This window comes from Schistocerca nitens, chromosome 3 (genome assembly GCF_023898315.1).
Source record: "Schistocerca nitens isolate TAMUIC-IGC-003100 chromosome 3, iqSchNite1.1, whole genome shotgun sequence".
Taxonomy (NCBI): Eukaryota; Metazoa; Arthropoda; class Insecta; order Orthoptera; family Acrididae; genus Schistocerca; species Schistocerca nitens.
In genome coordinates this window covers 289,388,628-289,406,309 of record NC_064616.1, presented here as the reverse complement: position 1 = coordinate 289,406,309, position 17,682 = coordinate 289,388,628, and the positions used below count along the sequence as shown (strand labels likewise).

Below are 17,682 nucleotides of genomic sequence, written 5' to 3'. Positions count from 1 at the left end.
TTCTCGATTTGGGAGTAACTGCGTTGGGCAAATGTCAGAATTTTGGATGCATAGGCGATTGGTTGCTCCATACCATCATTACGGTGTGTCAGAAGAGCACCAATGACATAGGGAGAAGTGTCCGCAGCCAAAACAAGGGGGCATGACAGGTAATAGGGGGTAAGGCAGGGTGCAGAATGTACCAAGCATGTCAACCATGTGAAGGCCTGCTCACTGGTCGCTGACCACTGAAACGGAATACCTTTCTTCCGCAGCTGGTTGAAGGGATACATAATGCGTGCTGCCTGTGGAAGTAATTTAGAATAACAATTAACTCTCTCCAAAATAATAATAATAATAATAATAATAATAATAATAATAATAATCTGCAACTCTTCGAGGTTTTGGGGATGCGGGAGAGTGTCAAGAGAGTGGAAACATTATGGTCAGTGGGCTGAATACTTTCTTCAGTAAGCAAGTGGCCAAGGTAGTCCACTTGTTCCTGAAAATCCTGGCATTTGTACAGATGGCACTTGAGCCCTGCATCACGCAATGTAGTAAAGAGGGTGTGTAGGCTATGTAGGTTGTCTTGGCGTGTAGTACCTGTAACAATTTAGTCATCAAGGTAATTGGTACAAGCTGGGATGGACATGGTAAACTGTTTCAGATATCTCTGGAAGATCATTGGAGCAGAAGAGATCCCAAAAGGCAAACACTTGCATTTGTATAAGCAAAAAAGGTATACTGATGACAACAATGTGTTACAATTCCTGATCAAAGCATCAGCAAGATCTATTTTCATGTCCAACAAGCTTTGAGAGGAGGTCCTCTTAATGTAGGGTAGGTTTCCACCAGAGCTTGAGCATTTATTGTCCTTTTAAAATCTCCACAAAGCTGGAGAGAGCCATTTGGCTTCTGGACCATGACCTGGCATGTGGCCCACACACTAGTTTTGACCGGTTTCACGAACCCTGTGTCGTGAAGGCAATTGAGTTCGAGCTTAACAGCCATCCGTATAGGAAACTGGAAGAGGATATGCTCAACAGAAATGGGATACCGCATTTGGATGTAAAGAAATATGTGCCTCAAAATTGGTAGCACACTCCAGGCCAGGCTCAAGCAGACACACGAAAGAGGCCCAAAGGTCGCCAAGTGCCTGGAAGGGGACTGTGTCCAAGATGACCTGAACTCCATCCGAGACGGAGAACCCAAACAGCGAGAAAGCATCCAGGCTGACAATGTTGCCAGCTGAATGACTGTTGGCAACATACAGCATTGGTGGTGAACTGATCTCTGACGAGAATAGAGCTGACACCATAAGCAACCAATTTGTGAAAGGGTGGGGCCAATGCTGGGAAACCCAGATAAGCATATGTCTGGAGACTGACCAGGGAAACCATCGATCCCATGTCGACTTGGCATCGAATGTCCAGACAAGCAATCGTGAGATCAATAAATAACTTGGGGGCACAAGGATCGCCCTGTGGAATGATGGCCAGAGGTTCATGCACCATCCCATGATACAAGTTAGGAGTGAGGTTTGACTGACCTGATGCCTGGCAGCAGACGGTTTGGAGATGTCCATCCTTTCCACAATGGGTGCAGTGTGCCCAGCGACCAGGGCAGTCTGCATGTTGGTGCGTCACAAAACAGTCAGGACAAGAAGGCAGACCCAACTGTTCGCACTGATGCAGTTGGACTGGCTGCTCAGAGGTTACTGACATATTCAAAAGTAATGAATCACGACACTGCTGTTGGGAAGAAGACTTGTGATAATTCTGTCCCCTGGTAGTGGTTGAACCGCTGCAACCTGGGAGCAGGCCATAAGACATTCATTTGCTGCCTGCACGATTTTGAAAGAATGCAAGATTTTCAGTATGTCATTCAAGGAAGGATTGTCTAGCTTGAGGGCTGCAGTGCGAACTTCTGGATCAGGAGCCACATGAACACTATATCATGAATCCAGGAATTGGCATATGAGGTTTTGCAAGATGGGTTGGCACAGATGAAATCATGATGACGACTCATACCTCGCAAATCCATCACCCACGAGTGATAAGACTGGCCCGACTGCTTGTGCTACTTATGAAACTCAAGGCGCGATGCGACAAGGTGGAACCATTGTGAATAATAGTTCGACAGCAACAAACACATTTCTTAGAAAGTGAGTGCAACCAGGTTTGAGAGAGGAGCCAGCTTCCTAAGTAAGAAAAATGTCTCTGTGGAAGCCCAAGAAAGGAAGAGCGACCGTTGGAGAGCATCATAAAAAACCTGAAAAGCAATAAAGTGCTGTTTCAGCTGCTGCCAATATGTGTCCCAATCCTCCTTGGTGTCGTTAAACGGCAGAAATGCTGGTGGGCGGGACTCTGCCTGGGAGATGACCACAGTCTGGACGGGTCATGAACCTTGTACCTGTAATCGTTCTGACAGAAGCTGAATTTGCTGATGCAAAAAGTCGGTTTGTTGCTGGAACTGCTCTTGGAACTGCTGTTGCAATTGCTGCTGCAGGAGCAGCTGTTGCTGTAGCTGTTCATGAGCTGTACAAGTTTTGCATCCAGAATGCACTGTTTATGTTTTACCTCATCGCTAATTCTAGTAACTGCAATCAAGCAAGACCAGAGCGCACTGGCCAACGGCATCATCTACATCTAAATCGTACTCTGCAAGCCACCTAATGGTGTGGCGGAGGGTACTTTTGGTACCACTATCTGATCCCTCCAACCCTGTTCCACTCGCGAATACAACACAGATACACACAACAGGGACAACTGACAACACATACCACACGGCAAAATACCAAGACCAGAGAACAAAACTAAATTGGGTACCAAGACATAGCAACTATCAGTGACCAGAGTAATGATGAATAGATAAACAATAATGAGCACTGTTGGAACACAACTGCAGTCTGAGCCCCTGTACTGCCGGCTTTATAGGACCACCGTGAGCGCCGATAGGCCGGCTTGGCCCGCACATAGTACTGTCGCAGTGACAGCTGCACTTGGAGATTATAAGGGCCTCGCCTAGCAACTGGTGTCTACATCCATGCCTTCTAGCGGGCTGTCAAAATTGGTGGACTGGGATATCAGAATCAAGCCTTCCATTTAATACTTCATCGCCGTGCAGAGTGGGGCCTGCATTTGCTGCCAAGCTGGGGGTCCGCATGTCACACCTTTGCCAATCTGTGAGCCACTGTTGTGCTCACAGACCAATCCACTGTGCAATACAAAGCTTTGCACACTGTCACTTCCCTCTAGTGCTGGTCACAGTCAGTCATCAGCCCTTACAGCAAATTGAGTAGGTTGCACTGTGACTTCAGACTTACTACACCCAAACTTTGAAAAATCTGATACTTATTTTTGAAATGATATCTGAAGAACAATATTTTCTGGAAACAGTGAAAAATTAGGTGAAATGACTAGATTATAAGAAGGGGCAACAGAGCTGCAATTGTCAATGCAGCTAATTCTGCAAAAAGCCTGTTTGCTATATTGAAAAGCAAAACTAAAAATTATAAGGTTTTTGAAGCTTTAGATCAGACTTTTTATCCAAGAACTGTGCTATTAAACAGAATGCAAAAGACTCTCAAAACTAGTTTTTGTTCTCTTTTTCTAGTGTACACCCCTACAAAAAATTGTTGACAGTTAACAGATCTCTTCCTCATTACAGTAATGTTAATACAGCTTTACAGAATTTAATGCTGAAATATGTACAACACTTGAGAAATAAAATGCATATATATATTTTTTTTTATTGTTTGGAATGTAAATTTTATTTCTTTCTTCAAAAAGAACTCAAGAATAAGTGTTACTGAAGTAACCAATTACTGCAAACTGCAATTCATGCCAGTAACAGGATGGAATTGAAATCCCTTTAAATTTATATGTGAAATTTTTTTCAGATACAGACCCTAATTTCAACAAAAATAGATGTCACCTTTTCACGTTCTTTCTCATTAATAACCACATCAAATTATATATGAGATCAATCAAAATATTTACTATTTCTGTGTGACTGTGTATTAGTTGGGAAAGTAATAGTAAATTTAAAAAAGAAAGGTCATGTGCTGCTTCTTTCATCTGCAATACTATGTTCCCCACACAGTATTATCTACATCAACGAAAATACACTGTAAACCACTGAGCAGTGCATCACAGTGGGTCCTTCCCATTGTACCCAGTTATTAGGGCTTCTCCACATTCCATTCAGGTATGGAACACTGAAAGAATGATGGATTAAATGTGTCTGTGCATGCTGTAATTAGTCTAATCTTGTCTCTGCAGTCTGGAAGCAATACGTAAGTGATTGTAGGATATTCCTAGATTCATCACAGGTTCTTTAGTGTAATAGTTAATAAAGTTTCAGTCTGTTCAGTATGATCCTGAAGTAAGAGCTAAAACAATTATTCTAATAAATTAAAACAATATAGCACAATGCTCCGACATATGCACTTTAAAATTTGGAAATAAAAGTTTGTCTTAATGGAATGCCGTCTTTAGTAAAACTGGGTACTCCTTATATTCATAAAGAATACCTGAAGAGGAAAGAATTTTGATTTTTGGGACCACAGTTTTCTGTTGTTCACAAAAGTGAGAAAAAGAAACAGAAAAGGTGTGTATGCTGAGCACTTTGTTTTGATGAAGTTATTAATTCCCCAAAACTCTGAGCCTCTTTAAGAAGTCAAGGTTCTCTATTTTGGAAGATAAGATATTAACATCCACCACATTAATTTTAAGTCAGCTCTTTGCATGAATATAAAAGCCCTCATTCCTCACAAATATTTAGGCCTATTAAAATGTTATTCCGTGGATGGGGAAACAAAGATAAGGTGTGAAGGTTCCTTGGGTAATAAATGAACTGCACTTGCAAGTTACACTGTATGGATGTCCCACAGCTCCCCAGCTTCAAGCTAGTCTGACAGATCGATTCTGTTCTGGTGAAAATGGCAATCAGAGAAATATTGTAACTGTTTGACAGTCTGTTTTGAACAGATACTTTACTTTCAGTGAGCCACATCAAGTCCTCTTCTTTTGTTGGGTATGTATTGCTGCCATATGTTACACCCATAAGTTTTGCTCCCACAAACAGTAAGGGAAATACAAATTAGGTCAGGATGAGCCCCATATAACAGAGGAAGCCTATTTTAATTCAAATGGAGGTTTGCACCATCACAGTAATTTAACAAAGATCCCTGTTTTAGTATCAATGCCTGTGGACACCAAGGTAGGTGCAGATGAGTTGGTGCGGTTATCGCAGCGGAATAATGCAAAGCCCTGTCATGGTGGGCACATTTGAAGCATGATAAGAGCAGAGCCAATGATCCATGTATCTTCTTACTGGTGGCAACAGATCTAGCCAGTCACTTCTTAAGCCGACATCAACACATTTGGACCTGGCTCTTACTCATCACTGCTCTCTGGGTTCCGTGTGCCAAGCTGTATATTTTTTTTGCATTGGTCACATTATATTTTGCTCTGTGCTCATCTCTGTGTGGTGTTCAGACTCTCTACTCCCCCACAGATTGACCTGCACATTGAGTTTTGTTCCCTCTTCCAGGATTTCTGCTCAGCGGCTTTAGAGTTGAGCCACCACAATCAAGTAGAGTTACATTTGTGCCAACAGTGGCGGTTTATGGCACTGACATGCTATATGCAGATACAAAAGTGGTGACATAGGAAGTTCTTTTTTTCTTTTTGTTTTAGTGTTACACGGTGGCCACCATGGATCTAGATTTTTTGCAATGCTGGGAGGAGCAGCTGGGCCTCCAGGAACAGCAACAAAAGCTGCAGCAGGAGTAGATGGGGGAACTGCTCAAACAGAATGCAGAATTACTCCATACTCACACTGTGTTGGTGGTAGCCCAGGCGACCACAGAGAAGCTTTCTTCCCCGACACTATTTGCCAGGTTCAACAAGCACATGGAAAGGTGGGAGAATTGTCTGTGCGGGTTCCTGCTGCATTGTCAGTAAGGCACATCATCGATTAGGTTGCTAAGACTTTGTTATTGCCCAGCAAAGTGTGCAGAATCTGCTCTCTACTGAGACTGAGAAACTTAACTTTGAGGAACTTTGTCAGTTCCTCGCACAGTATTTTGGTCATCAAACCCATGTGCTGGTGGCAGGGCTACAGTTTAAATGACACAAAAAGTGCACCTAGCAGTCATATGCATAATGGATTGCCAACCTGCAAGGTCCCTCATGCAAGTGTTGATTCAGGTGCCTCCAATGAGCTCTCTCTTATGTTGACTCACTGATTAGGAACATGACTGTTCAGTTAGCACCCTCAGCTGAAGTTCCTAAGATTGGGAAATCACATGAACTTAAGCCCACAGCAAAAGATGCACTGTCCAATAACTGGCTGGTAACAAGTTAGATGGGTACGATAAACAGCCACTGGTGCTCCATGGAGTGAGCCAGGCAGCCTTGCCTTCCACTGAGCTTCAATGTGTTGACACTACTGATAAATCGAGTGGAGTGATGACATGGCACTGCTCATCTTTGCACACATTGTGCTCGGTGGGTGCAAGTCAGCTGAAATGTCGTAATCACCCACTCATGACATTTTTCGAATTTCTGGTGTTGTTCCATTTCCTCACATGTTTCTGCTCAGTGGACAAACTGGCAGTCCTGCCCCAATTGTCATTTGGTGCCTATTTGCCAGGATTTCCTGCATATGGATGCTATTTGTGGAATATGCTACAAAATAGACCATTTGGCAACTGTTTGTGACCACTGGCAAACTGTGAGATGGTCCTAGGAGGCACCAGTGTTTTCCTTGGATTCAGAAGCTGTCTTTGATGCCCCTCAAGAATTGCCCAAGAGTATTCTGCTAAATGCCCCACTAATGCTGGTAGTGGATGGGCAACTACTAGAGTTTCAGGCAGTTACAGGAAGGCCTGTCACCCTCATGAAATTAGATACGTCCAAGTTCTTGGACTGCCCTGCACTGCAATGACCACTATATCAAGATGTGTCTTACAGTAAATAATGTATTACTCTGAGGGGGCAAATTTCTGCCTCTGCATGATATAATTATGTGGAACAGCAACTTACATTGTTAGTGTTAATTCACCATTCATGCAAAATATTTTTGGGTTAGATGCCTTTTCTGTTTTTGGCTTCTAGATAGGTGATAAAATACATTTACTGTCTAAATTGATCCCCTTTCACGATTTGGACTCTTTACTACAGTCATATGAGCAGCTGTTTGAGAATGCCTTGGGTTGGGCAGGAAATTTCGAGGTCCATGTCTCCCTTAAGCCATCAGCAATACCTGAATTTTATCATGCCCACCCAATTCCCTTTGCCATGTGTGACTAAGTCAAGCCCAAGTTGCAGTGTTGGCGGGACTTCAGCCTCATTTCACCTATTTTGTTGAGCCACTGGGCCATCCCTTTGGGGTTAATTCAGAAGCAAGATGGTGCTGTGCACATTTGTGGCGATTGTAAACAAACAGTCAACATGCAATGTCTTCGTGATTCGTGTCCAATTTCACAGCCAGAGCCGTTGTTGACGAAGTGGTTGGTGAAGTTGTTGGAAGCCAGTATTATTCGTGCATCAACTTAGAGATGCATACCTGCAGTTGCCATTGGACACCGCTTCACTTTGGGCTTTGACAGTTAGTGTTCAATACCCTCTTTAGGCTTCACCAGTTTACTGACTTGTTCTTTGGAACGTTGTCTGTGCCAGGAAGTTATCAACGATGTTTGGAGCAGCTGATTCAGGACATTCTCTGTTGTGTCACGTACTTCAATGACATCTGGTTGACAGATTCCATGCAAGAGGAGCATTTATGAAATCTGAAGTTGGTTTGCCAATGCCTTCAGGAGAATGCTCTTCACCGCAAACTGAAAAAGTGTAGTTTTTTCCCCAAAGCTGCTTTTTTGGGGAAATGTGCTTAGCAAAGATGGCCTCATCTCTACAGAAGAGCACATCAAAGCCATTTTCAGTGTGTGGGCACCCAAGAAACTGATGGTGCTCCAGTCCCTTTTGAGCAAGATTTCTCGTTATGTTAAGTGCATTCCCCAGGCCACACACATCTGCCACCCTCTTAACCAACTTCGCCAAAAGGACATCACATTCGTGCAGTCTGCGGGCTGTCATATGCGCTTTTCATTCCCTAAAGCAGTGTTTGTGGGGGTTGGGTTGTTTTGAGGAAGGAGACCAGACAGTGAGGTCATCAGTCTCATCGGATTAGGGAAGGACTGGGAAGGAAGTCGGCCGTGCCCTTTCAAAGGAACCACCCCGGCATTTGCCTGGAGCGATTTAGGGAAATCACAGAAAACCTAAATCAGGATGGCCGGATGCGGGATTAAACCATTGTCCTCCTGAATGCAAGTCCAGTGTGCTAGCCACTGCGCCACCTCGCTTGGTGCAGTGTTTGTGCTTCACACTGTTTTGCATCCTTTACATTGGGTAAACCATTAACCCTAGTTGCTGATACATCCCGATAAGTCACTGGTGCTGATATGTCTCATTGGGATCCATATGGCACTGAGCAGCTTATGCATAGAAAACACTTACTGCAGTGCAATGTAATGACTCACAGATGAAAAAGGAGGCAGTGGCTATCATTTCTAGAATTCATAAATTTCACATTTTTTGTGTGGAGCAAAGTTCCTACTCATTACTGGCCACATGCACCTGATTTCTTTATTTGGCCCTCGCTCTAAGATACCTGATAAGACAGCCCACTGGCTGCAGAGTTGGGCCCTCTCCCTCAGTAATTATTGCAATGATATTTGTTACTGGTCCACTGCCCAGCGTGCTAATGCAGATGCACATTTGCAGTTGTGGGCAGACTCCATTATACAATAGAGGCTCTCACTCTCACACTGGATGAAACCTTGCAGCAGACATTGCTGGAGTTTTTTCTTTGACAGTGCAGGAGGTTGTGTCTGCCTACCTGCTTTTTGCGGAAAATCACGCCAGTAGTCCAAATGGGATGGGCTGAGCCCATTCCTCTGGGAGCTCCTTCTGCTGCAAGATGAATGCAATGATATACAGAGGGTCCTAAGGTTTGCCATGGAGGAGCAAAGATGTTGAGTGGTCGTCCTTCCAGTGTTGCATTCTCACCTACTTCAGCTGCTGCATGTATCACTCTAGAGTGTGTCTCATAAGAAGGCTTTGACATGGCATCACATCTACAGGCCATCAACTAATAGTTAGATAGAACATTTTTGCAGGCTTGTGCAGCCTGTGCACAGAATCAGGCTTCACCACTATGTCAGTTTTTCCCTTGGCCACTTCCACGGAACGCTTTGCGACAGGATGCAGATCAACCTTGCGGGTCATTTTTTGGGAAGCATGTGGGACAGAAACTGCACATTACTATGCTAAAAATAACAGAACTTTATATATATTTCTTTCTTTCACATAGGTTAATGGACAGCACATTTTTATTAAACCTAAAATAATACAACAGGTCTGGTCATTTCTGCTTTTGTGAGCTTTTACCACATCAGTCCATCTCCTTGCCTCTGAGTTGGTATTTGAGGATATTTCTAGGGATTCAGTCTGCCTTCATCTATAGTAAATGGTTTTTGCAAGAAGGTCTGTACTGTGTTGAGAATTCATTTTACTTTGAGATCTTTAATGGTTGTTGTTGTTGTGGTCTTCAGTCCTGAGACTGGTATGATGCAGCTCTCCATGCTACTCTATCCTGTGCAAGCTTCTTCAACTCCCAGTACCTACTGCAACTTACATCCTTCTGAATCTGCTTAGCGTATTGATCTCTTGGTCTCCCTCTACGATTTTTACCCTCCACGCTGCCCTCCAATGCTAAATTTGTGATCCCTTGATGCCTCAAAACATGTCCTACCAACCGATCCCTTCTTCTAGTCAAGTTGTGCCACAAACTTCTCTTCTCCCCAATCCTATTCAATACCTCCTCATTAGTTACGTGATCTACCCACCTTATTTTCAGCATTCTTCTGTAGCACCACATTTCGAAAGCTTCTATTCTCTTCTTGTCCAAACTGGTTATCGTCCATGTTTCACTTCCATACATGGCTACACTCCATACAAATACTTTCAGAAACGACTTCCTGACACTTAAATCTATACTCGATGTTAACAAATTTCTCTTCTTCAGAAACGATTTCCTTGCCATTGCCAGTCTACATTTTATATCCTCTCTACTTTGACCATCATCAGTTATTTTGCTCCCTAAATAGCAAAACTCCTTTACTACTTAAAGTGTCTCATTTCCTAATCTAATCCCCTCAGCATCACCTGATTTAATTTGACTACATTCCATTATCCTCGTTTTGCTTTTGTTGATGTTCATCTTATATCCTCCTTTCAAGACACTGTCCATTCCGTTCAACTGCTCTTCCAAGTTCTTTGCTGTCTCTGACAGAATTACAATGTCATCGGCGAACCTCAAAGTTTTTACTTCTTCTCCATGAATTTTAATACCTACTCTGAATTTTTCTTTTGTTTCCTTTACTGCTTGCTCAATATACAGATTGAATAACATCGGGGAGAGGCTACAACCCTGTCTCACTCCTTTCCCAACCACTGCTTCCCTTTCATGCCCCCTCGGCTCTTATAACTGCCATCTGGTTTCTGTACAAATTGTAAATAGCTTTTCGCTCCCTGTATTTTACCCCTGCCACCTTCAGAATTTGAAAGAGAGTATTCCAGTTAACATTGTCAAAAGCTTTCTCTAAGTCTACAAATGCTAGAAACGTAGGTTTCCCTTTCCTTAATCTTTCTTCTAAGAAAAGTCGTAGGGTCAGTATTGCCTCATGTGTTCCAATATTTCTAAGGAATCCAAACTGATCTTCCGCGAGGTCAGCTTCTATCAGTTTTTCCATTCGTCTGTAAAGAATTCGCTTTAGTATTTTGTAGCTGTGACTTATTAAACTGATAGTTCGGTAATTTTCACATCTGTCAACACCTGCTTTCTTTGGGATTGGAATTATTATATTATTTTTGAAGTCTGATGGTATTTCACCTGTCTCATACATTTTGCTCACCAGATGGTAGAGTTTTGTCAGGACTGGCTCTCCCAAGGCCGTCAGTAGTTCTAATGGAATGTTGTCTACTCCGGGGGCCTTGTTTCGACTCAGGTCTTTCAGTGCTCTGTCAAACTCTTCACGCAGCATCATATCTCCCATTTCATCTTCATCTACATCCTCTTCCATATCCATAATATTGTCCTCATGTACCTCGCCCTTGTATAGACCCTCTATATACTCCTTCCACCTTTTTGCCTTCCCTTCTTTGCTTGGAACTGGGTTGCCATCTGAGCTCTTGATATTCATACAAGTGGTTCTCTTCTCTCCAAAGGTCTCTTTAATTTTCCTGTAGGCAGTGTCTATCTTACCCCTAGTGAGACAAGCCTCTATATCCTTACATTTGTCCTCTAGCCATCCCAGCTTAGCCATTTTGCACTTCCTGTCAATCTCATTTTTGAGACGTTTGTATTCCTTTTTGCCTGCTTCATTTACTGCATTTTTATATTTTCTCCTTTCATCAATTAAATTCAATATTTCTTCTGTTACCCAAGGATTTCTATTAGCCCTTGCCTTTTTACCTACTTGATCCTCACTACTTCATCCCTCAGAGCTACCCATTCTTTTTCTACTGTACTTCTTTCCCCCATTCCTGTCAATTGTTCCCTTATGCTCTCCCTGAAACTCTCTACAACCTCTGGTTCTTTCAGTTTATCCAGGTCCCATCTCCTTAAATTCCCACCTTTTTGCAGTTTCTTCAGTTTCAATCTGCAGTTCATAACCAATAGATTGTGGTCAGAATCCACATCTGCCCCTGGAAATGTCTTACAATTTAAAACCTGGTACCTAAATCTCTGTCTTACCATTATATAATCTATATGATACCTTTTAGTATCTCCAGGATTCTTCCAGGTATACAACCTTCTTTTATGATTCTTGAACCAAGTGTTAGCTATGATTAAGTTATGCTCTGTGCAAAATTCTACCAGGCGGCTTCCTCTTTCATTTCTTCCACCCAATCCATACTCACCTACTATGTTTCCTTCTCTCCCTTTTCCTACTGGCGAATTCCAGTCACCCATGACTATTAAATTTTCGTCTCCCTTCACTACCTGAATAATTTCTTTTATCTCGTCATACATTTCATCAATTTCTTCATCATCTGCAGAGCTAGTTGGCATATAAACTTGTACTACTGTAGTAGGCATGGGCTTTGTGTCTATCTTGGCCACAATAATGCATTCACTTTGCTGTTTGTAGTAGCTAACCCGCACTCCTATTTTCCTATTCATTATTAAACCTACTCCTGCATTACCCCTATTTGATTTTGTATTTATAACCCTGTAATCACCTGACCAAAAGTCTTGTTCCTCCTGCCACCGAACTTCATTAATTCCCACTATATCTAACTTTAACCTATCCATTTCCCTTTTTAAATTTTCTAACCTACCTGCCCGATTATGGGATCTGACATTCACGCTCCGATCCGTAGAATGCCAGTTCTCTTTCTCCTGATAACGACGTCCTCTTGAGAAGTCCCCGCCCGGAGATCCGAATGGGGGACTATTTTACCTCCGGAATATTTTACCCAAGAGGACGCCATCATCATTTAATCATACAGTAAAGCTGCATGTGTCATCAGATATTTTCCTGTCTCACAGTGTACAGCCAGCTGTTTTCATAAACCGCATCTACATACTCATTAGTCTCCGTTCATTGTTTCTACAATGTGTCCAAGATTCACTGCTGTTTAAGTGGTGAAGGGCAAAATCCTTGTCTGACCCCTTGGCTTCCATTCTGATAGCTGTTGCCGGTTCCGATTGCCATCACATTTTGGTTGTATAAGTTCTGAACTGCTTTTATGATGTGTGATAGGGTGTTGCATTCTGTCAAGTTTTTTCCAAAGTTTTCTTCAATCAACTGCATCACAAGCTTTCTTCAAGTCAATAAATTCTAGATGCACTTCCAGATTGAACTCTTTCCTTTTTACGGTTCACATCTTGACTGTGCATGCCTTTCCAGAAACCATTCTGTTCTTTTCACAGCAGTGGTTCATAAAATGTTTGTAATTTTGATTTTATGAAGCTGGCATAAATTTTATAACCAGCGTTGAGTTAGCTTATTCCTCTGTAGTTACTGCAGTCTCTGACATTATCTTTTTCATGGAATGGGATAAGTTCCTTCTGTCATCTTTGTGGTGGAGTTTGTTCCCTTCAAATGCTGTTCATAAAGTTCACCAACTCTTCCTTAAATGTCCTGTCACTGAATTTAAAAACTTGCATATTAATACCATCCTCGTCAGGAGATCAGCATTTTTGACTGGATTTCAGTACTAATTCTAACTCTTTATAGTGGGTTTTATCTGGTGTATTAGTGACTGTTAGGCTAGCAACCAACTGGTAGGACTAAATGCTTTTCTTCCAAACCTCAAAGTAAGAATAAAATCTTTTAATGATCCAAAGAAGTACCTTAAATGGAAATGAATTACTTCTTTTAGTATGTAGCACTAGGAAGACAAAAGTTTGACTATTATAAGCATATTCAAATGGATGAGGGTTGCAGCAGTTATACAGATGAAAGAGTCTTACATGGGATAGAATACCATGAAGAGTTGCATCGAAACACTCTCTGAACTGAAGATAGAATGAAATTCAAATATTCTACCTGCAGGGAAAAAACAGAAAGCATTGTTTAATTGGGATCTACTCCTTAGTTGAGCATTGCTCTGCATATTTTTTATGTTTTAGTTCAAGTACATATACGTCTTAAATGCAAGAATTACATTTGTAATAGAGATAAGCAACAATGAAAATCCTGTATAAATTAATGTTTTCCATTTACAGCATGTGTAACTATGTCATTAATATACTTTACTTCCTGCAATGTGTGCACTGGTGGTGGGGTAGAGAAGGATGGGGGATTAAAATTCTTATAACAATGTTTCTTTCTTTTTGGTAACTATGTTAAATCTTGTTACATAGTGGTAATACTGAAAGAAACATGCTTTTGAGCCCTATTCAGTCTGCAAAGAGAAACTGCTGTACTTCTGAAGGGGAGTCTAGTGTCTGACCACTGTACTAACTCACTTGACAAAACTACAAACAAGATAAGGCAAGTGTTTTGGCAGTGCAACTACGTAAAATGATTTCACAGTTGCACATACACAGTACAAATGCTTTGCAAATTATTATTTGTTTTCAGAGATCACTGAATGAACAAACATAAGGCAATACAAAAGAAAATGTCTATTAAAATAACAAATACATATAAAGTATATGCCTCAGAAGGAGGGGGGAAAAATGAAAAATCCCCACTAGCCTGTGTATTGAAGGAAAGCTGTTGTGCTCAGGTTAAATCCAGTCTTAATTCTCATAGTAAATGAAATATTTATCAACCATATGTGAACAACTGCAACAAAAGAGGATTGAGAGGAAGAGGGTGGGAGAGATTGCGTGTACACTAGTTCCTTGCATTAAATTGGAAAACTCTTCAAAACATCTCAAGAACTGAGGGCAAGTTACACTTTTGGAGGTGACCTGTACATAAATGGAGATCTGAAAGTCAGCAGCCGCCTCTGTGCTACCTGACAGTAGTAGTCAAAGAGCAGATCTAGGATTTTTAATCTCACCTTCCAGTCATAACAATATTAATAAAACACTGGAAATAATTACAGTAACTCATGAACAAATGATTCACACTATACTGAGGAAAATAGCGGGATCCAATCTCAATATTTCACTAAAATATCCTTCAGAAGCTAATGACAACATACACCAAAGTTTTGGATTCGAACTAATGACAAGGCATAAATTTTAAAGACAGGGTGTGACATCATCATAAACAAAGTTAATGATATAACCTGGAACTATGTACTAATTGTTCATAGCTCAACACTTAAGGGCAGCAATTATAATTTATGTTTAAACGTTGTAGGAAAGTTCCTTTAAATTGTAGGCTAAATACTTTCGGATTAAAAGAGACCACTCCCTGAAATGCGCGCTTGTAAAATATATGTACAAAATATCAATCAAAATATTCGTTTGAGAATTGTCTATTATGTAATAGTGTTTTTCCAAATTTATCTAATACATTTATTTATTTGCAAAGGAAAGTGCGTCAGGTATGGTCCTCACATTATGCTACAGGTCATTCTATTGCCAAGCCCGTTATTTCGACTTCACATTTGTTAGATTCGACAACGTGCAACCAAACTGTCATCTCCAATTCCTAACCTAGACCTTAGGCTATGATACATTTCTGAATGTCACCGCAGCCAATATTCACAAGTAGGTGGATGGCACTACTTGTTTCATTCGAGCTCAATGCTGCTGCCAGTATGATACTACAAAATCTGCAATTCTTAACAGAATGGTTCAGTAACAATTTGCAAAAATTTTGGAACCCATTCAAGGAGCGAAATTATTTTCTAAAATGGGATATCCCCACATTGCTTTGTCTTAATTTTCAGCCACAAGTTGTGTAATAACAAACAAGTTTATAACTTACTTCTGAAACGGCCGACTTTCGTAGAGAATATCGTCTGGATTGTGAACCGTTTTTCCAAGAGATATTAATACTTCTTCCGCTGGTGTATTATTGATCACTTTAGCTCCATGAATTTTCCATTTTCTTTTGAAGTGCCATCCTAAATGCTGTCGAAATAGAGAACTGGTTGCCCGCATCTTCACTCGTGTTCTCGTGTAAACAAATCTCAGAAAGCAACAAAAACAACAAACTGTTGATGTTTTGGTATAATCTTTGAGACTAATTTTCCTTGTGTCATATGTTTCATGTAAGATCACTGGTTTGTTTTGAATGGTTAAATGAACATCTCTGGCGTACGCGCTGAAGTGTATAGTGTATACACTACAGTGTATGTTTTCATGTCAACGAAAATAGTTTGTTCGCGAGTGGTATTCGTCTTCTGATCCGCTATGTCGGACTATGAAATGTGTAGAACTGGCAAGCTTGTGTTAAAAGGGGAGAAACGAAAGAAGTAAGTGTAAAGAAATAAACCATATAAACATGCAGTATGCAACGGACTAATTACTATTGACGGTATAACGTAATTCAGTTCAATGTTGCATCGTGTATCATGTAATTAAGTTCCATTGTCAGCATTTTTAGATTTTCACATTAGAATAGTGCCCAATACGTGTATAGTGAGGTAGCGGAATATCTTCTGCATCTTTGATAATTCTATATTCTGTAGTTACTGACGAAATACTATATTGTCCAAGGTACGCAAAAAGCAAATATGAACATGCTAGCCTCTAGTTTAGAGAGATGTTACTTGATGGAGCAGTTAGGGCAAGGTGAAAAGTTAGAGACGTTACAATGCACTTTTTCGTGAGATAATACTTTTTTTAGATCAGTACATTTTCCCAGTGAATGGATTCCACCCGAAGAGTGTTACCGGTATTGTTGATCCATCTACAAGCACGTGCAATGTAACCTCTTAATTGGACTCAAAACATTTTGAAGTTTCAAATTTCCTGGACTTGGTAATAGATGGAAGTTAGAGCCAGATCTGAGGAATAAGGTGGCTGTTTCAGCAGTTCGTACTTGAGATCCAGAAGCAGAATTGTGGGGATCCGTGTTGTCGTAATGGAAGAGGATTTCTTTCTTTTGCATTCCATGCCTGTTCTACATCGTTTACCCAGTTAATTCAGAAGTTGTGTGTTGTATCAACATGTTGTTACAATGAAAACAGTAAGATCACTTTTGCTTTCCAGGAAACACTGGATTTTAACTCTTTTAGTGTGTGGCCATAGGCCACCACTCACTACATTTCCGAGACAAATGGGCATATGTCTCACCTCCAGTAAAAACCAACTTGTATTTGCTTTGAAATATACAAGTCATTTGTCTTCACACTTTCTTTTGGTCACCAAGAAACAAGCATTGCACCTATCTCACAAAAATTTCTCATACTTAATTGTTCATGTGAAACATCCTTCTTTTGCTATGATATCTGCTATTTATGTTGGTAGTAAACGTTATAAAATGAATAATTTTGCAGCGGTACAGTTTCTGGTCTGTCAGTTAGGAGAAAAATGCGCTGAGTGCAACTGATTTTAAATGTTGTGTGGACAGAGCTACTCGGCAAGTCATGTTGACACTAGTTATTGTGTAGCATGCATCAAGATAACATATCAAGATAAAATAATCAAAATTTTATTAATGCCAATGTCATACCAGGAGCAAAGCATTTCGTCGTGCCCATAAATGTGCACTTTAGTTTGTAGACGTTATTCACTGTGTTAACAGTATCCAGTCACTGATTGATCATGTGGGTAGCAAAACTGAAGATTATTTTGTGACACCTAAAATTATAGATTCTCTCTCCCAGAACTGACTTAATTAAGAAGACTGCACGGTTCTTCCTAATAAACATTATACAAGATGAAAACAGGGGAATTGTAAGAGTAAAGCATTGCTGAGTTAAAAATCAACTAATTATGTGTTTATAGAGAAAAATTCATTGGTTGTCATGTGATGCCTGTTACATACTATATCCTATACGTCACGAAGAAAAAAAATTGAAACTACTCTCTTAACTAACAGTTTATTCTATGTCTTTGGACCACTCATCACAATGATTAGTTATAGCTTCAGGTTATTCCAGTTTTTTCAGTTACTGAACATTTACTCATGTACGACTGTTTTGAAAATTGGGTCATTTCTGTGTAAGAATTTGTATAGATTCCGAAAGCAACCTTCATGTGAACTGCAGTTCTGTT

At 40.7% G+C, this 17,682-nt stretch overlaps 2 protein-coding genes across 2 annotated transcripts in view; one reads left to right on the top strand and one right to left on the bottom strand.

The window, feature by feature from the left end:
- Nucleotides 1-15,686, bottom strand: part of LOC126248257 (39S ribosomal protein L37, mitochondrial) — a 74,029-nt gene extending 58,343 nt beyond the window's left edge. The window contains exon 1 of the mRNA XM_049949107.1: nucleotides 15,446-15,686. Within this exon, the coding sequence (XP_049805064.1) occupies nucleotides 15,446-15,621 (176 nt within the window). The 5' untranslated portion in view covers nucleotides 15,622-15,686. The remainder of the gene's footprint in view (nucleotides 1-15,445) is intronic.
- Nucleotides 15,687-15,752: 66 nt separating this feature from the next.
- Nucleotides 15,753-17,682, top strand: part of LOC126248258 (protein FRG1 homolog) — a 53,375-nt gene continuing 51,445 nt past the window's right edge. The window contains exon 1 of the mRNA XM_049949108.1: nucleotides 15,753-15,935. Within this exon, the coding sequence (XP_049805065.1) occupies nucleotides 15,874-15,935 (62 nt within the window). The 5' untranslated portion in view covers nucleotides 15,753-15,873. The remainder of the gene's footprint in view (nucleotides 15,936-17,682) is intronic.